Source organism: Paramacrobiotus metropolitanus, unplaced genomic scaffold, assembly GCF_019649055.1.
Source record: "Paramacrobiotus metropolitanus isolate TYO unplaced genomic scaffold, Prichtersi_v1.0 Parri_scaffold0000034, whole genome shotgun sequence".
Taxonomy (NCBI): Eukaryota; Metazoa; Tardigrada; class Eutardigrada; order Parachela; family Macrobiotidae; genus Paramacrobiotus; species Paramacrobiotus metropolitanus.
In genome coordinates, this window is record NW_026570254.1 from 383,797 (window position 1) to 402,546 (window position 18,750).

The 18,750-nt window shown below is 42.6% G+C and overlaps 4 protein-coding genes, 2 long non-coding RNA genes and 2 pseudogenes across 12 annotated transcripts; 5 read left to right on the forward strand and 3 right to left on the reverse strand.

The window, feature by feature from the left end:
• Nucleotides 1-7: 7 nt before the first annotated feature.
• Nucleotides 8-4,409, forward strand: LOC129589419 (uncharacterized). Of its 6 annotated transcripts, none has more exons than XM_055484183.1 (9): nt 8-123; nt 324-442; nt 510-813; nt 970-1,390; nt 1,512-2,124; nt 2,638-2,806; nt 3,123-3,576; nt 3,655-3,776; nt 3,843-4,409. In XM_055484183.1, the coding sequence occupies exons 2-5, from the start codon at nt 426-428 to the stop codon at nt 2,120-2,122; spliced, it is 1,353 nt and encodes a 450-aa protein (XP_055340158.1). In that variant the 5' UTR covers nt 8-123; nt 324-425; the 3' UTR covers nt 2,123-2,124; nt 2,638-2,806; nt 3,123-3,576; nt 3,655-3,776; nt 3,843-4,409. The 6 variants fall into 6 exon arrangements, with proteins under 6 accessions (XP_055340158.1, XP_055340157.1, XP_055340155.1 ...); XM_055484182.1 differs by having other exon boundaries at nt 333-442; XM_055484180.1 differs by lacking the exon at nt 8-123 and having other exon boundaries at nt 234-442; nt 3,843-4,049; nt 4,104-4,409.
• LOC129589438 (aminomethyltransferase, mitochondrial-like) lies at nt 2,225-5,983 on the forward strand (annotated as a pseudogene).
• Nucleotides 5,984-7,997: 2,014 nt separating this feature from the next.
• On the forward strand, nt 7,998-8,556 carry LOC129589423 (uncharacterized). The gene is made up of 3 exons (XR_008690597.1): nt 7,998-8,055; nt 8,223-8,459; nt 8,542-8,556. It is a non-coding gene; the product is annotated as an uncharacterized LOC129589423 (long non-coding RNA).
• A 1,646-nt stretch (nt 8,557-10,202) lies between these two features.
• On the forward strand, nt 10,203-10,839 carry LOC129589439 (uncharacterized). Its single transcript, XM_055484210.1, has 2 exons — nt 10,203-10,350; nt 10,411-10,839. Exons 1-2 carry the CDS (start codon nt 10,342-10,344, stop codon nt 10,837-10,839), a joined length of 438 nt encoding a protein of 145 aa, XP_055340185.1. The 5' UTR covers nt 10,203-10,341.
• Nucleotides 10,840-11,495: 656 nt separating this feature from the next.
• On the reverse strand, nt 11,496-13,038 carry LOC129589440 (ADP,ATP carrier protein 1-like; annotated as a pseudogene).
• Nucleotides 13,039-13,561: 523 nt separating this feature from the next.
• Nucleotides 13,562-13,945, reverse strand: LOC129589424 (uncharacterized). The gene is made up of 3 exons (XR_008690598.1): nt 13,892-13,945; nt 13,749-13,803; nt 13,562-13,637 (listed from the first exon to the last, which is right to left on the reverse strand). It is a non-coding gene; the product is annotated as an uncharacterized LOC129589424 (long non-coding RNA).
• Nucleotides 13,946-15,194: 1,249 nt separating this feature from the next.
• LOC129589422 (uncharacterized) lies at nt 15,195-16,201 on the forward strand. Its single transcript, XM_055484187.1, has 2 exons — nt 15,195-15,535; nt 15,654-16,201. Exons 1-2 carry the CDS (start codon nt 15,503-15,505, stop codon nt 15,936-15,938), a joined length of 318 nt encoding a protein of 105 aa, XP_055340162.1. The 5' UTR covers nt 15,195-15,502; the 3' UTR covers nt 15,939-16,201.
• Nucleotides 16,166-18,634, reverse strand: LOC129589421 (proteasome subunit alpha type-4-like). Of its 2 annotated transcripts, none has more exons than XM_055484185.1 (9): nt 18,508-18,634; nt 18,297-18,365; nt 18,192-18,234; nt 17,929-18,094; nt 17,779-17,856; nt 17,248-17,336; nt 16,817-16,947; nt 16,623-16,746; nt 16,166-16,545 (listed from the first exon to the last, which is right to left on the reverse strand). In XM_055484185.1, exons 2-9 carry the CDS (start codon nt 18,297-18,299, stop codon nt 16,379-16,381), a joined length of 801 nt encoding a protein of 266 aa, XP_055340160.1. In that variant the 5' UTR covers nt 18,300-18,365; nt 18,508-18,634; the 3' UTR covers nt 16,166-16,378. The 2 variants fall into 2 exon arrangements, with proteins under 2 accessions (XP_055340160.1, XP_055340161.1); XM_055484186.1 differs by having other exon boundaries at nt 18,457-18,529.
• Nucleotides 18,635-18,750: the final 116 nt, after the last annotated feature.

Consider the following 18,750-nt stretch of genomic DNA (forward strand, 5'->3'; position numbering starts at 1 on the left):
TGATGATAGAGTGGTGATTTATCAACGTGACTGCCGCCTCCTGAACCGGAAGCCTAATTTCCGGACTTCGAAGAATTTTCTGAGTTCTTGTACATTCCAATTCCACCCTACCAGTTCCAATGAGTGAGTGGAATTTAACGCATTCTTTGGAAGTGACAGTTATTTTTACTGGAAATGCTCTTCTAATGGTACTGAAATTTGTTTATTCTTAGCGACTTTGGATTAGTTGGTGATCCATTTAAGAGCAAGTCTCTAATGTTTTTCAGTATTTACTTCCCACTTTATTTGTTTGAGAAAACCAAGAGAAATTTGAAATGGATCAGTTTTTTCAGTTTGCGTACTCGGTTGTAAGACGTGCGGAGCGTTATTTAATAGTCCAGAATGGGGATCAGGATCAAGATGGCGTTGACGGAGCGCTGACGCAGATGGATTATTTGCTTGGGTAACTTGCCCAAACAGCAACGGTTGATAAATTAATTTGTTGGAATTTTGAATGTTTTCTTTGTTAGATATACGAGAGATATCTGCGAAAATATTCCGGAGGAGCGGACGGTGCAAGCGCAAGAGCTTTTTGATGTGTTAATAAACTACTCCAGTCGCTTACGGGATCTACTGCAAGAAGACGAAAACGGGACTGTGTCCGTTTTTCCCATCACGCAGCACACCAAAGTAGATGGAAAAATATTCCTTCCGGAGGATGATTTAGCTGATCTGCGGTTCGAGGGATTTACTGTGAATGATATTGCTGAGCTGTATGGAGTTTCTAAGAGGACCGTCACGTACAGATTGGCAGATGCTGGCTTGAATAGGAAAGTAAGTGGATGTGCCAGCATCACGGCACGGTTGGGTGTAGTACTCGTAGATATTTTAGTTCGTTGCAGATTTGCATTGGTGAATTCTTATCTTTTTTGATTGTTATATACGGTATAAGCAGGCTATGTGTTAATTTAAATTCGTTTGCTTTTTCAGTACTCGGAATTGAGTGATGTGGATTTGGATCGCGTGATTGTGGACATTTTAAATTCGTTCCCGAACGTAGGATATCGTTACATTAACGGCCAGTTAAAATCAGGAGGTTTAACAGTTCAACGCACGAGAATTCTGGCTTCTATGAGAAGAGTGGATCCTTATGGCATAGCCAACCGGTTTTTCCATTTTGTTCCTCGCCGCGTTTATTCAAATGCTGGACCGAACGCGTTGTGGCACATTGATGGCAATCACAAGTTGGTCCGCTGGGGATTCGTAATTCACGGTATTATTGACGGTTATTCTCGGACGGTTATTTCCCTCGTCGTTGCAACGAACAATCGGGCAAGCACAGTGCTGCAAGCCTTCCTCGTTGGTGCTGAAGCTTGGGGAGTACCGTCCAGAGTGAGAAGCGATTGCGGCGGTACAATACCATTTTTGCGCTTTTGTCAGTTTTGCGATTTTTGCTTTTCCTCAGTGTATTTTTCTTTTTACGAGTCGTCAATTCTCAGTAGTGAATGATCTTACTATTTTTTTCAAATTAGGAGAAAATTTCGGAGTTGCACGCTGGATGGAGCATTATATGGGGCCGAACCGCGCCAGTATCATTATGGGACCGTCAGTTCACAATCAGCGGATAGAACGGCTTTGGAGAGACTTGGGTCGCGTTGTGATTAAATTGTTTCGATCTATCTTCATTCACATGGAAAATATGCGAATTTTGGATATGACCAGTGCCCGCGACATGATGGTTTTGCACTTAGTATTCACGGAAAGAATTCAGGATAAGCTAAATAGCTTTATTTCCTTTTTTAATAACCACAAATTGCGCACGGAGGGCGAGAAGTCACCAAGGCAGTTGTTTGTTCTCGGCTGTAATCAGAAGGGATTGAAAGGTTTTCCTCTGGAAGAAATCTTGTCGGCTGATAATGCACTGCCTGACGCCGACGTGGATGTCGCAGAAAATTTCCCGCAGTACTTAAGAAATCAAGTTGGCCATTCCAGGGATTCTGTCCCGGTGTGCGATATAATCAGCCGCTTCCCTGTTGAAGCTCAGTTAATTCGGGCTAGTATGGATCTGATGCGGGATGATGGGTTTCATGGAATTCAGGTTTTTTGCGAAGCAAAGGAAATGTTACAACATTATTTTGGATAAAGGTAGATATGACAAATCAGTGTATCCGAATTTTAGAAAAACCCGTGGTGTTACTTTCCGTTGATATTACTGATACCGGCAGAGTTAAAAGCGATAGTTTAGATGGAAGAAGTGAGCTTTATGTCATAGTAAGTGAGCGTTGTAATTTACTGCTTCTGCCGAATTTAAGGTTTTGTAAATTCTGGATGTGTTGTTTTTATCGTGAAGGCGCAACGCGGCCTGTTGAAAACTAAACATACGGCGAGCATATTAAGTGACAAAAAGGCCGCTGCGCTGACAGAAAAGTCTAATTTAATACAGTAGTAACTATTACTGCGCATTAAATTTAATACAGTACGCCGCCTCCTGAAAATGTACGTGCCGCCGGTATTGACGACACATAAATCCGATGAAGTGCTATTCCGTACAGGCTGCTATTAAAATTTACGTCTATAAAGTATGATACATTCACGTGCATTATTTTATTGTCGGAAGTTTTATGCGAATTGATCCGGTTTGTTTCTGGTCTCATTCAGCTGCGTTAAGGAGTCCGGCATCCCTGCACGCACGCGGGATCGGTTGACGTGGATCACGCTGCATCATTTATCTTCCCATGGCTATGAAGATCGGCAGATGAACAAGCGACGACTCTGTCAGCTGACTGGCATCCAGGATGATTTGCGGGCAAGTTTTGCGGCCATGAAGGTACCATTTCTCCGCTGATGATTTATTTACTTTTGTATTATAGAAAATTCTGTGCCTAAAAGTGCCTTTTTGAAACTTGAGATGATTGTGGTTGAAATTCTGATGTACTTTAGTACACCGTTTAATTAATTCTTTGTAAATTTCAAGTATAACAAAACATTGTAAGGTTGCACAGAGGTTGCGAGTATTGTTGCTTGCTACACGTACAACGCTTTGTCTGTACTGTGGAACTTTTAGTACTTCAGTACGGCGTTTTGAAATATCGATATTTGATACTGGTTAAGGCGTTTATGTTTGACAAATTCACTTTGCTCAGGCCATCGCCATAGCCACCAAACTGAATCCCCAACAGCGTGCGGAAACAATCAAGGGTATTTTAAATGACCTTGACCGAGGCCAAGAGGCCCAGAAAATTCTACAGACGTTCGGCATCAAAATTAGTAAAGAATTGCTACGTATGCCTGGGCGAGTGTTACAGCGCGAACAGCTTTATCTGTGGTCAATCACCAAATCCCGTTACTGTTCCGGAAAACGGCGACTGGACGCGTAATACGACCGGTGGAAAGCTTATGGATCCCAGAGGGGCGGAACATTGGACCTTGATTTTCGAAAAGCGGGACCAAAAATGTGCGGAAGATTCTGCTCGCGCCTTCCGTGACGCCAGTCAAAGTCTTGGCATGCCGCTCGGAAATCCTCAGATAATGATGCTAACTGCCGATCAAAACATCACATATGCCCGTAGCATTGCTAAAGCCGCGGTGGAAAACGAAGTATAATATTTTTCTCTAATAATTAAACAAGTTTTTCTATGGATATCACAGTTCTAAACTTGTTTAATCGCTTCGCAGGTCATTATGAGTCGTACACTGGGAAGGTCAGATCGTTTGCGCGCATTTGCGCAGAAAATCGCTTTGCAAATCAATTGCAGGCTGGGTGGATCCATTTGGCATATGGCTAAAATGCTGACAATGTAAGGCTAAATCTGCTTTTATGAAGATAATGATAACAAATTTTGTATTGTTAATTTGTTTTTCAGAAGAAAGATCCAATGAGTCTTGTGGTGATTGGAGTGGACGCCTGTTACGACATCAAACGAAGAAAAGATTCGATCGCAGCTTTGGTGGCTAGCACGGACGACGATTTCACGCACTGGCATAGTCGTTGTAACTTTCAGCCACCAAAAACGGATTTGGCATCAGGGTTAAAGTTTTCGTTCGCTTGTGCAATGATTTCGTATGCAAGGGTATGAGCGTTTTAGTAGAACATAAGAGATTTGACTTTCTCAGACGTTTTGCAGGTAGTCCCGGTCAATGCCGTTGATTTATCAAGACCAGTCCATTTCGGAATCTCACATCCATACTCGGAAACACTACAGTATTTTTGATGAAAGTACAGTATTGCTGACGGAAGGTCTTGCATTTTTCTTGCGTGCCGTGTATTAAATTATGATTTTATTTTCGTGTTGATATTAATTTATGCTTAAAAAAGTACCTGTTAAGTATCTCATGGTCAGTCAGCGGTTACGATACTCGTACTGCCGATTACGTTATCCTGTACGTTACCACTACCGTAAAGTCCATGTATTATTTTCCATGGCTGTATGCATCGGATTGTCTGAATTTGTGAATGTTTACTTTTTTTGTTATGCTGTTTTAATTGTTGTGCAGGTGTCTCAAGCAACAGCTGGTCATTCACGGCAACGATCGGCATGAGTTCTGGGAATCTGTTTGCGTGTCGGATGTTAAAAAGCAACCGGAAAACAGCGGCACATTAAGTTTGTTATCCAACGAGAGCGGTGGCATCATTGATGATACGGTGCAGATGAACACCAGTCACGGACATCTCTTCGTAGTTGTTAACGCCGGTTGTGCGGCAAAAGATCTAGAATATTTAACGAAAAAAGTCTTGGACTTCCAGAAGAAGGGGAAGGGTGCTCAAATGGGCATCGTGACTGTGCAGGAAAGAGCTTTGATTGCAGTTCAAGGTTTGCTGTAACGGAAATCTGTATTCATAATTGCTGTTCAGGTTCAGTTGACTTATTGCACGTCTTTACGGGTTACGGATTATATAAGTGAGTTCTCACGTTCTGTTTCAGCATGACGACGTTTAAAAAACTGTTAAAAGTATGTATTGGCATGGAGTTATCATATTATCGATAAAACAGACTTTTGTCAGTATTGTACCTATTCGGCATTATGTTAAAGAAAAATCTGCTTTGGTTTTCGTTCGTTTGATTCGAAGTTACGGTCAGAGTGACACTTAACCTTTTGCCGTATATATGTCCTTTTTTCTCTGATTAGAACCGGAAATGTCAAGAGTTATTCAGCCCGGCTTAAAGGATTCGTTGGATAGCTTGGAATTCCTGCAGACTACGTTTTGTACACTGTACGGATTTGAGGATGTCGAACTACCAAATGCGGCTACACCGGCGAAGATGGCGTTGAGGCACGTGCTTAGTGCTTACACTATGGACGCTCTAGTGTTCCCATGCATAATTCAAACTTCAGATATCCTGTCTTTCCATGGACGCTCTAGTGTTCCCATGCATAATTCACTATGTACGCTTTAGTGTTCCCATGCATAATTCAAACTGCAGATATCCTGTCTTTCCAAAGATGCTGCGCCTTTATGTGATATATTGTTAAAGTCGCATGAAGGGCAGGTACGAATGGCTGGTTTGGGAGCCAGGGATTCACTCCGGCTGGAAGCCGATCTGTGTTTGTCCGGAAACGATATTAACGAACAAGCGACACCGGTAGAAGCTAACCTAACCTGGACGATAGGTAAACCTATTAAAGCAAGCAAAAAAATTTCAAAGTATTCCAAAAATTTTTTTAATTGTTGGAAATATATGCGTAATTGTAGGAAAACGCCGTCGCAAAGAGGGTGGAATTCCGGGTGCAGAGAAAATCCTTCCCCAAATCAAAGGGGGGTGCAGAAGAAACGTGTTGGAATTATTTCCACTAGAGCACCTGCCCGAAGTATGAAAACTTGCGGGCATATTACGCATGACATTGTATGGATGTGATTTATCAAGGATGTGGTATCGTTTGCATGTCATCCCAACAATGCTTTTGCAAACTTGGAGTTTGTCCGTAAAATGTGGAGGGAAAAGTTTCGAAAATGCCTTTTGTGGAGGCAAATTATTACCATGCCAAAGGACATAAACAGAGCTAATGTCTGGCGTTACAGTATTACAACGCGCTAAGCAAAAGTATGTAACTGGCTGACCTATGATTCCGTTATGTTTTTGGTTTCGCTGTCGTTCGTTTTTTAGCCTGTGCAAGATAACGGGATCGTCATAACTGCATTGTTATAACTGCACTCGTTTTTTTGTTACTAATTGTTAGTTGTTTGAGTTAATAATCCTATGCGCAAAAAAACCAAAGGTCCATAGTTGTATTTGACCGGCGGTTAGCTGTTTGCCGCATAATGTGTTGAATGCATTGCAAATAAAATTCTACCTGTTTTTTTACAAAGCGCATGATGTTATTGCAGAAAAATACTTTGCTGAATCCTAAACCAGGAACCGTGTGCGATGAAGGAATTACTCGCCGGGATATGTACGATTCTATCTTGTGCCGCAAAATGTGCGTGAGGCGTATCACCGGTTCGTTTCATTGTGTGCTGCCAGCCGCCGGAACCGAGGTTGACCGTGGATGACATCCAAGGCTTAAACTGACCGACATACTACCACTAGACACCGGAACTATTCGTGCCGGCATCTTGCATGGTACGTTCGGAATAATATGTTTCATTTCAGATCGTAGTTGAAATCAATACGCTGTTGATATTTGCAGTATGCCCGAAAATTGGCGTACCAGAGTGGAGCATGCTATGAACGCAGCAACCGGACACAGCGCTGCTGGAAACATTATTTTATCTGTAAACAGCTGAAATAAGATCCGCATGGTAGAAACGGTGTGATTGTATTTTACGGATGTGAGTTCGCCATGCTGGATGATTTGCGGGTAAATTCTGCGTCGATGAAGTACTTCGTATGTCAATTCGCCTCTGCTGATTCATTTTACTTTTTTCCTCAAAATCGTTTCACACGAAAGTTTGTTGTCGAGAATAATACGCGTACGGTAAAAATCTGCAGTGGAACACGACTAATGCGCGGAAGCCTTTGTTTTATGCCGGCCAAAATTTGCAGACAAATGATTTGCGAGCGGCATGGAAGATCTAAGTTACCGCATGTGGGCTGTCTGTTCTTGTTCCCACCTGCATGCCGCTGTAAGCTGCTGAGGCGCCAATGGTTATTTATTCGCAGCTTGCTCGTAGCTGGTCAGTTATTGCCACGCCTTACGCATGGGCTGCTGTAAGAACTGTTAAAATCATTTTAAGCGGCAGATTCAGATTAATTCACATCATTCGGTTTCTTTTAAAGTGGAGCGTAGAAACATCGAATTTTATCTAATTTTCGTTGACAAAACATTTTTTCGTTTTGCGTTTCGTGTGTGTGACTAAAATGGTTGATTTTAGCTATAAATGTGGGGTAAGAGATTGCCCATGTGTGATCCCATTAAAGGCTGACATCGATTTTTCCTGGAGCGGACCGTTGGGCGGGCTTAAATGCAGTGTTTTTGGATGTAATCACGAGTACGGTCTGCATATTCGCTGTAGTTTATTGGCAGCTGTTAATCCCGAATTGAATTCAAACATGGGAAACTCCGCTAGCCATCGCCCCCTTATGAATGAAAATGAAAATGCTGCAAGTATCACCGGATCCACAACTACAGCCCAGCACGCTGCTATCAGCCCGCAAGGAAGCGGAGCACAAATTGTTCAGCCGCCAGTTCCTGGAAGCAGAGCTCAGGTTTTCACAGGAAATGCGGGGCAGGGTCAATATCAAGCCTTTAATATGGAACCTTACGGCTTGGGAAGTAGTTCAGTACAGCCATTGCGAAACTTCCAGCAGCGTGAGTTGCCATGGAGTACATTTGGCGGTGGACAGCCAGGCATTCCAAGAGCACCGGCACGTGGATCTGTACCACCTGGATTTTCAAGCAATTCGAATGTAGGAATTTCATCTTTGCCGGTCGGCAGTGGCCGGGGCAGCCGGCGAGGCCGTGGTGGGCAGCAGTATGCAGTCAAACGACCCAGAACGGAGGAATTTCGCTCAATGACCAGTTCAAACCAATTCGGACAGCCAGTGAATCAGAGGCCAGTAGTACACCGTAAATATCCATGGAGATTTACTTTTTTCGTAGCGCCGAAGGAAATCAGATTCCGTCCCAGCGAGTGGGGTAAGTTTTGAATTTTGTGGGTGTAAGGGTTTTTTATTTGAGCAAAATTAAAACCTTAAATATTTGTCAGTTTTAATTAAAAATAAAATGTTTGTACGCTAGTTAGTTTTTAACGTACGTTTTATGTTTGAAATGTATACGTTTTTTTATAGTGATGTTATTTACAGCGAATATCAGATGGAACTAGATTTCATGCGGAAAGCGGGACTAATTCGGCAAGTTGAGTTTGACGTACTGGAAGGACGTCACATCTATACAAAAATTTCCGAAGCATTTGGCGATTGTCTTGGCAACCAGGAATGGACGTTGTTGAGCCGACTTGATGAGCCGGGAAAGCTAAAGAGTCCGTTTATTTGGCCAACAGATTTGGATGTTTTATCTCCATCTTGGGCGGATCAAGACTTGTACGTACGAAGTGAAAAATGTTAAACCGTTAATTTCGCATAAAATATTCTGTTGGTTTGAACTGTCGCGTACGATTTTTAGATACACCGAGAGGGCCTAAACCAAGCGCGAAGACGCATGTATATCGCTCTAGCTCATGGTACACTGAATATCCGCGGGAAATTTTTGAGGAATTTGCTGCGGTAAATAGTTTGTATAAACAAAACGATATGACGTATGCCGCTGTGATAATGTGTGTTTACAGGATCAAGGAAGAACTGTGGAAGAACTGGATTTACGAAACGTTCCAAGTAATAAATACATCCGAGGTTAAAACTATATTGCTATCGTTACTAAAAAGACTTTTCCAGCTGGTATCACAAATTCCCGATCCCCTTTTGGTCTGCGAGAAACATCCGTGCTTCTACATCCGCCTTGGGAGTGCCTCCGTGCTTCTACATCCGCCTTGGGGAGTGCCGGCCGTGCTTCTACATTCGGCTTCGGGAGTGCATCAGTGCATCATCCGGCTTCGGGAGTGCATCCAGTGCATCATCAGGCTTCGGAAGTGCCTTCGTTGCTTCTACATACGGCTTTGGAATGTCCGCATCAAGGAATTCCTTTCGGGGACGGTTAGACGATACTTCTCCGTCTCCCACCATCTTCACCGGATTTGCCTCGCCGTCGTCGCGGTCGATTAATGTTCAACGATAGTGCGTCGTCGTCAATAAAGCACGTCACTTGGTGACTCGGATAACAGCGAAGCTGAAGAGGAGAAGAAGAACGCTGTCGCGGCCAGTAGTGCCGCAGTTACAGAACAGGTTATTGGCTTTGAACAATTAAATCGAACAAAAATTTATGGTTTTATTTCGCAGATTATTGAAGTCGCTGAATTTCCTGAAGTTGATCCAGGCGCAAGTGAAATATCGATTGAAAGCATGAGATCTCGGCTGTGCTTAAAGTTACCGGTCAGCGACCAATGGTCAAATCCGACATCGTATTTGTTTGGATTAAAGAAGCAGCAACGTACAAAATTTTATCGACTTTTACTATGCGCGTGCTGATGGTTTGGCTTATGGCGGAAGAATGGAAGTGGAAATGGATGAGTAAGTGTAATAACTTTGCTTTTCAGTTTGAAGATTTTGACATGTACATAAGCGCGCTACTGTAACAGACACGGGCTGTAACTTGTGAGATGTATTATGTAGTTTATGCACCGGTACTGAAAACTTTATTAAAATACGCCGTGTTAAAGATAACATGCACACAAAAGTTTATTCTTGTAGTGCGTCGGATTGGGACGGGCCTTTCAAAGAATGTATCACGGAGCTTTGGAAGGGTTCCGCTCGTACAAGATTCGGATGTTGATATTGATTTATTCGAAGTGACTGATGGGATTACTTTGATAACCGGAAAAGCGATTACAACAGAAGGAGGTATCTCGGCTTTGCGGGCATTTGGATTTCTTCTGCGTGAAGCAATACTTCATGGGAGTCCGTTCCTCAGTGGTTTAATAATTCCGCTTTCCGGTACGTTCTGAACTTGCCAGTAGAAGTGAATGACATTTTCCGCTTCAACGTTGGAACCGGCGATACCATCAAGGACATCCTATCGGGCACGGGGCCGATCGTCTGGGCAAATGAAACATCCTTGCAGACTTGGGCAGAGAATCATCCAGCTTTCCGGTAAAATTCGACGAAATTGCCCTATAATATTAAATTTAAGAAAATTGAACAGCTAACAACGTCTCTAAATTGTGGATAGCACTGAAATGTTGTATTGCAGACTGTTGCGTTGGTGCAACAAGGACGCCAGAAATTGTGTCGACACATCGCCGAGTATGAACTGTGCGGGAAGCGAGCCTCTAATTTGAAATATCTAAGTGAAGGTTTGCTGGCCGGAACGATGGGAAAGGTATGAATCACTGTTTTTGGTTCCTTGTGATTTCCCTTACTTGCAATAAAATCGTTGTAGGAGCTGAGAGAAATACGTGCTCAATGGAAATTCTTCGAGAAAAGCCTTTATCGAGAATTCGAAGAAGTAGACGATTTGCTGGAAGAGTTTCTGCCGTACAATGAACATGCCGAAGATATTAGCGATGAATTGATGGCTGAGCAGCTGCAGATTGTGAACTGGTTTGATGAAATTGTCAAACACGACCTGAGCCACCATGAACGACGACAACTGCTCCGTTTTGTTACTTCCGGGTACCGCATTCCGGCCACTCGAAAATCGCAATTGTTTTTTCCGTTGGACGAGAAGAAGAACGTCGCCCTCAGGCATCTACGATGCAGCCATAAGCTTATGCTGCCCGTCGGATGCGAGTCAAGGACAAACTGCGGCTGCACCTTCGCGAGTGCATTTTATCTGTGGACAGCGAGATGGCGGGATTTTTCCAGATAAAATGAACAACGTGTAAGAGAAATTTACTTTATTAATGACTATTTGAATTTTTAACACCTCTAATTCAACCATAAATCACATAATTAAATTAAATTATTGCTAAATCGCTGTATTTTTTTGAGGATTGTTAAGCGGTAGCTGGGCAGTCGTGTGGAGTGAGAAATAACGGATTTGTTTTCGTTCCTGATTTGGGTGGAATAATCAACTAAATTTGGATCCGACTTGAATGGATTACGGAATATTGGACTTCATTTAGTTTTGCAACATGCTGTTAATGGCTTTAATAACCGTTAAGTGGAAATCTGTTTGGTTTTAAAGGAAATTCTCCAGCACAATTTGCTGGCCGCATAGCATATGAATAGCCGCATGGCATTTGAGTACTAGTTCCTTCGGCAACGGGAATGTTTTTTATGTTCCAGCGTAATTAATTTCAATAATTTGTTATCCGTGTTTCATGTTATGATGGAGAAACTGAACTGATTTTGATTAAACGCGATGTTCGTCAGCCGAAAATCTGTTACCGGCTACTCGGAGCCAACTGCAATATTTCCACACGAGACTTTCAAACTTTTAACCGGTACCTATACTTAAATAACATCTATTATCACTCAAGTCTTAAGCGCAGCCCACCTGGATCATGATCTGTTCGGCTCATATTAAAACCATCTAACAAATAAAATTGACAGAATTAGGTATGTAAAACACAATTGTAGTAAAGAAATCATTATGACAACGGAATCAAATGCATCAAGAAAACTTCTCGAACTGAACACTTCGATAACTGCGGTAATCGGAAATAGCAATCCATTCCACACGGTGCCCAGTTAATGACCGACCTTCCCGCACCTGGCTGCAGTTCCATAGCACGTCTCAATTCATCAAAATAACTAATACAAGTGCACCACCAACGCCACGGAACATGTTGGACAGGGCGCCCATAAAGAATGTCGAAACCTTAATTTTGGCAATTTTCATCATGGCGTCCAGTGAATTCTTGTAGAAATTTCGTTGCCTGCCGACTGCATCATCACGCGTCGTCACGGTATCCCACGGATACCTAAAGCACAAACAAAATTCAGAAAACGTACTAATAACGGAGCTGAGTTAGAATTATGCCATAAATTCGGCAAACGCCGTGACGGTGAGGGCGATCTTAAAGTTAAGCATGATGGGCACTCTGCCTTCTTTGAAGTAAATTTTAAATGTGTCAGATACACCAAAATATGCAGCTCGATAAATAAATATTCCCTGGACGGAAACGTTGAAGCTGCGATACAAGGCGCGAATGCCATCGGTTTGGTAGGTTTTTCTCATACAGTTTCATAAACCAGTGAACTTACGAGTCCCCGCGTTCTCACTGACATCCACTCTAAAAACAGCTCATTTCAAACGTAGTCAGCCAGTCAGCCAGCAATTCCATGCACGTCCGATCTACTGTACTAAACTGTTGAAATCTTTTGCAATACTTTTGTTCAACATTTGTGTTTGTTGTTCAAATTCCAAAATTCTGAGATTAAATTATGGAAATCACATAACATTACACAACAAATGACGTCAATTCCGAAAAACACTGTTGAAAGCAGAAAGAGAGTTGGAACATACGTCTTAATGTAATTAACTCGGAAATCCAAGTTCTACACTATAAGCTGGTATAATTCCATAAATCTATTAATTTTAAAAAAATAATTCAGTTACTCGCAATAACGGATAATCAACAATTTCGATCCGGTTAAATGAAACGAAGAACTAAACTTTCTCGCAAAGAACCAGTCAGTATATAGTACTCGTACAAGTACATACCAAGCCGAGTTCGGGCAAAATCCAAGGTAAAACCAGCGACGTCATACCAGCTGCACCCCCGGCCAGAACATGCCCAAGAAGGAGTAGAAAAACTGTTTATTCTTGTCAACGCCCGACAAGAAGATGCGCTCACATTGGCCTTTAAATGCAAAATTCAAGGCTTGCGTGGGGAAATACCGAATGACGTTGCCCCAGTTACCACATCAGAAATTGATTTATCCCCGCTCCTCCAAATACAAATGAAAGCGCCCATCTTGCCTTTATAGCGCTGCTGCTTTCTATAGTCTTTCTGCACCTGTTTAATGAGCTTGACACGCTCTAACGGGGCTACAGCCGTTTTGGAAATGGCTGCGGCAATTCCCCAGTCATAAAATCCTTGAATACTGCTGTCGCATCCATGATGAAGGTATCAGCTACGTCAAATTATCCGAGGGAGGAACCAGCGATATGCAGTCCTACGAAAATATAAAAGTACGGATGACCACCTGCGGCGGCCGCTGTCTGTATGCACAAGCAAGTTTACAGTGTCAAGGGGATACACGCTGCACACGCAGTCATTCAAATCAATTTAACAATGACGAAAAACCTCGCAACTTGCTCAAAGATGTTGTCCAAACTAGTACTGTAGCAGAAAACGCAACAAATCAGATACCTTGCAATCCTTATCGTAAGCATGGCAAGGTTTACGATAAATTGTTTATTGTAGGCTTTTACGACAATTCGATTAAACGCAGGAGCACTAGTGTTACTTAAATTTTAATAAAACGACACGTAGCGAAACCACTTACAATCAAGAGACAACCAGTGGCAGAAGGTCTGTAGTCGTTCCTGCCGGCCGACTTATTTTCAAATTTCGAAAAACTTTAACCTGTTTAATTGTTTACGCAAACCTTAACTTTATGGTTCTTCATTTTCAACACGCCACAGAAAGTCTTTCACGCCTTCAATCTCAATCTCGTCCGAATCCACTGCAAGCATAACGTCCTTGCGCGCAACAACTTGAACAAGACAAAATCATCGTGTAAATAACTGTATCGACCACGCAAGCTGGCTGCACACCGAAATGCAGCGATTACGAGCACGATGCAAATCCTCAAGTTTTCACAGACCTTTTTAAACTTTTCCACCATTTCTGGGCTGAATTTACCGCAGCCTGCCTTCAAGCTGCAACACAAAATAAACCGTTTTAAAAAATGAATTTAAAATCATTACTTAATTTAAATGATTACTAATTTCGGATCGGTGCACTTACTTTAAACTTTCCAGAAAAGCAAAATTCAACGGAATGCCGTCATGCACTTCGGCCTGACTGGTTCTCGGAACAGTCGCAGATGCGGCAGATAACGAGGAAAACACATCTGCAGGCTGCAGCAAATTCACATCCTGTGGTAGACGAGGTTGAAACATAACAGTAGCGGATCCCACATCAGCCTGTTTCTTCTTTTCTGCCAGTTGTGCGAGTTTCTTCCCTTTCTCTCGGCGATTCTTGAACCAAGTCCAAACTCCTTTTTCCCGTGGCTTCCAGGTTGGCCGATTTTTCAGCGATATGCGCGGGCCACGGAATAAGGAATTTTCAGCCCTCCATTATAATAAGCACATAATATCAAGCTCTGCTCAAGGCTGAAAATGCTCTTTAGTGGTGTACTGGCGGATTTTGGGTTCTCAGAACTTCTCCACCGGCTTCCATTTTCCAAATGATAAATCAAATGACTGCCACATGAATCAAAATATTCCTAGAAAACCCAAGAAATGGGAAGAACGGGAAGAATTCAGTTTTAAAAGCTGGGCGCATATTCGCAAGTACAGTACTGTAAAGTGTAAACAGTAAAACTAGCACAGCGGAATGGCAGACACAGATGACTCAGCATTTAGTGAGTCGAACGTGCTGAACGAAACCACAAGTTCGTAATGCCTTTTCCGGTGCACAAGGCGCCAGTTACGTTACTAAATCACCACATTCCAATCATCACTTTTACATCAGGAGTTTAAGCTCACCGCTTTTGAACTCACCACTCTTAACTTACCGCCCAGAACTCACCGCATATAAATCACCGATTAACTCTCACTTTCACATCCCCATTTTCTAATCAACACTAATTTATCAGCAGTTATTATTCACTAATTATAGATCACGGTGATCACCACTCATAACTCATCACTTCACGTTATTTTAATTTTGCGCGTTTTGTACGCCATAAATGTGCCCTGTAAATTGTGCGGCGATGCCGATTGCCGTGGTATTGGATAACGCCTAACGTGCGGTTGTTTTCGCGTGTTACATGGCGCATGCGCGTTTCCCCTTTTGGCGCACTGCGAAATTCCTGTAGTTAGTGACGTCAAAATGTCACACTGCCAGTCTGCAGTCCCGGCGAGAACCACGAATTCCTGTGGCTTTGGGCTTTGATGTTTACGGATTGATGGGTATCCGATTTCGATCCTTTTGTCAGCAGGCGATGATCGCGTCCGACTTCTTTTTGCTCTGTTACAAATACAAAAGTTTAGAGCAGGCGGGCGCTATGTAGTTCCTTCACGAATGTACCAGACCTCAGTTAAAGCTCACATTCCTGTGGCTTTGGGCTTTGATGTTTACGGATTGATGGGTATCCGATTTCGATCCTTTTGTCACAGTTTTGTATCTTCCTTTTTCCACTTTTGGCCATTAGATGGTTAAATATTAAAAGAGTGAGCAGGCATTCAGGTAGAACTATCCGGAACGCGCGACTACTTGTTGCTCTGCAGAGTACAGACCCCGAGTAGGTTTAGTAGCTCACACCGGGGCGCTCTCGCCGAATCAGGAGGAGTCCGTCACGAATCCGGCTATCACTTACGGTCAACTAATTTTGGATCGCAGAGGATTTCAACTATGGGAGCACATCGTAATGTCAACAAGAGGAAGGTTCGTATTTGCTTGTAATAATATTGCTGCTATTCAGCTATTGCGTTCAAGTTGGTTTTCACGTGTGACTACCCATCTTGTTTCTGATGCTCAGATCTGAAATACTGTAATTTTGTAGAAGGATACATCCAAGATCCGCCGCGAGAGGAAGGAAATCAAGCGGACAAAAGCAGCTACAAGCATTCTTCGACGAGAGGGTAGACCTGTGACTGAAACTACCGTGAAGAATACAGTTAAAGACCTTCAAGGGAAACAGAAGACACTCCAACACCGACTGTCGAAGAAGAAGCAGCGAAAGATTGTGAAACAGCTGATGCACGAAAAGAAGTTACAAAATCAAATGGAAGTGGAAACCGGCACGCTTACTGTAAGCAAACCAGTGAACGATGTAGAAATGAGGTAACCAAGGGTCCAAGAATTGTCAAAGGATTAATTTCGGTGTTTGTTTGGGTTTACAATTGTTGATGCCCCATCGAATCGTTTCTTTTTGCTGTCGAATTTAAAGTACAGTACCATATTTTGAATGCGTATGTTAGTACTCTGTACTTATCGTTATGAGTTTCTTTAAAATTAATATGGCATTGCAGTAAGTTTACTGCAGCCAATTTATGTTATTAATTTCTGTTATCGTTGAAAATCGAAAATTTTATTAAATCACTTGTACGATATTTCACGGAACATGAACACAACCCGAGACGCAACTTGCACTTGTTAGCGTTAGTGAACGTGATGATCTATTAGTAATCTTCGAGTTCGATGACGGAAAGAACTGTACATTCTGGTCAGCACAGTAAGACATCATCGTAGGCCGACAAAATGTTATAAAAACAGGCTTGTGTTTACTCATTTTAGTACTGGTTTGCGAGGAATAGTTTTTTCTTTCTCTTTCTTCTCTGCTTCAAGACGAGCTTCTTCGGCGTCCACTTCCTTGATGATAACATCGACCTCCTCATTACTCCAGATTCGAAGGACAGTACGGTTATTGGCTCTCGTAAGGGTTGCCAATTCAACTGCAAAATAGTGTCAAACGTTACTCAATTTGTCAACCGCGCTTACGAGTTACGACTTCTGCAAAACTTGTAGTTACTCTTTTCAGCCGTCAACTTAGTAACATCCAGCGTTTTGTGCATGACTTTGACGGCCAACTTCACCGCATCCGGAAGCTTAGTGGATTCTGGCTCGAATTCTTGTTTCAGTATGCCTATCGCGGTCTGAAAGTGACAAAGGCGAACAACTTTTCATTTCGCAATCACACCGAAAAAGCTTGGAAGAAAAACATACTGCAGCGTTTTTCCCGATACAGGTGGCTTTCCATCCGCTATAGTTTCCGCTGGGGTCTGACTGATAAAGCTGGAAACCATAATGCCGGTCCCATCCCATGTATATGAAAGAAGCGCCATATGGCCGCTGGCCTAAACAAAAGCGTGAAAAGTAAATGAATAATATACTAGGAAATAAATTCAAATAATTACTACGGTATGTACAATTTTCTTCTGGCTAGAACAATCTTTGGTTCAAACAATGTTTAACAACGATTAGATGTAGTTCGAATGAAATTCTTGCAATTTACCATCAGTAATTACACAGCGTACAAAGCAAAAGTATGTACTACGTACTCGTACAGGGACATACAGATATGAAAAAAGGACAACATGCGCTCGCTTTGAAAAGCAGGAAAGCACAAAAACGAGAAATGCAACAATTTCGCTTACCGCCGTACTGTGTGTAGGCTTGTTTGAGATCGCAAAGGTTGACCACTAACTGTTCGCAGGGGATCGGTTCTCCATAATTCAAAGCGTATCTGTGAAATTCAGGTACCACTTCATTGCCATTCACAAATCTTAAAGAGATGTGCATCAAGTCGGTGTCAACAGCAAGGACAGCACGCGACAACCTATTGCCAGACTTGAGAGCAAAAGTAGTACTACTATCGAATCACTACATTTACGCTAATTTTCTAATTGATCACGGCACGGAGGATGTGCATTGGAAGTAGACACATCATAACCGGTAAGTAAAAAGTTCAATTTGAAGTTGTAAGTGTAACAAAAGGTGCGAAACCGCTGCTTACTAAAAATAAAAAAGCGCATACTGCCCTGGTTTCCATAAATAAAATTTTACCTGATGATCTGCAATCTCATAAGCTCTTTGCCAAAAAGTCGAAAACACAACTATTACAAACGTTCAGAAATAAAAATTCCACAAAACAGAGCGCCCACAGCGATACCCGTTTAAAGTCTAACCTCTGAGCTGCCATCCGCAAATGATTTATTAAAGCGTTGGCATCCGATGTGATTCCCGCGACGCTGCACGCCATATCTCTACAAAGCAAAGAGATAAATCTCCGACTCGTCCACAAGCCCCAGAAAGACCGCAGTGGCGCAGTCCCTTACTCGTTCAGTTTATAAATCTTTTCGGACTTGAAGACGCTCTCATCAAGGAGTTTGCTGGTTGTGGGTCGCTCTCCGGCCAGAACCACTCCGTCGATGGCCTGCACTCCGAGACATGTGCCAGCGTGTCCGATTGCTTCCATGGCGTATTCCACTTGGTACAGACGCCCTAAACAGGTAGGACATCCTTCACGTTATCGATCAACAGTTCCGGTCAGCAGCTTGCAAACTATTAATAGGAAGCTAAAACAGCCGCCGTACGGTACCTTCCGGAGAGAATATAGTTGTACGGGTATCGAAGCGCCGCGCCTGAAAGAGTCGACATGCATACTTCTCCGCGTGCAAACATGGCATTAAGGAGATTTACGAACCATTTCGGGAAGTGCTCAGTCTTGTGGATATTTCCAAGAAAACCAACTCAAGATGCTAAAACCGAAAGCCTAAAACAACAATTAGGATTTATTTGTCCGACTCAAGCCGTCAACACATCCAGATTCAAGACTCAGGAGCAAAGAAGAGTTCCGCGCTCACAGCGGTTATGGCAATACGTCTCCCGATCACAAGGAAAACAAGAAAACTTACTGCTGCTTTTTTCAGTCTGTGGGGAAAATGACAAATTACAAAACCAGCGTCAAGATTGTAAATTTTGTGAAACGTTTTAAATAAGCCGTGAAATTTGGAAACAGCTAACCAAGTTTTTTGCCAATTCATGAATGGTCGGTACAGGGATTACAGTTTATGAATCACAATTATTTTGTCCTACCGGAAACTGGTATAGTAAACAGTTGTCGGAGATTCGGAGTTTTGCAGTCTTACTCTCTTGCC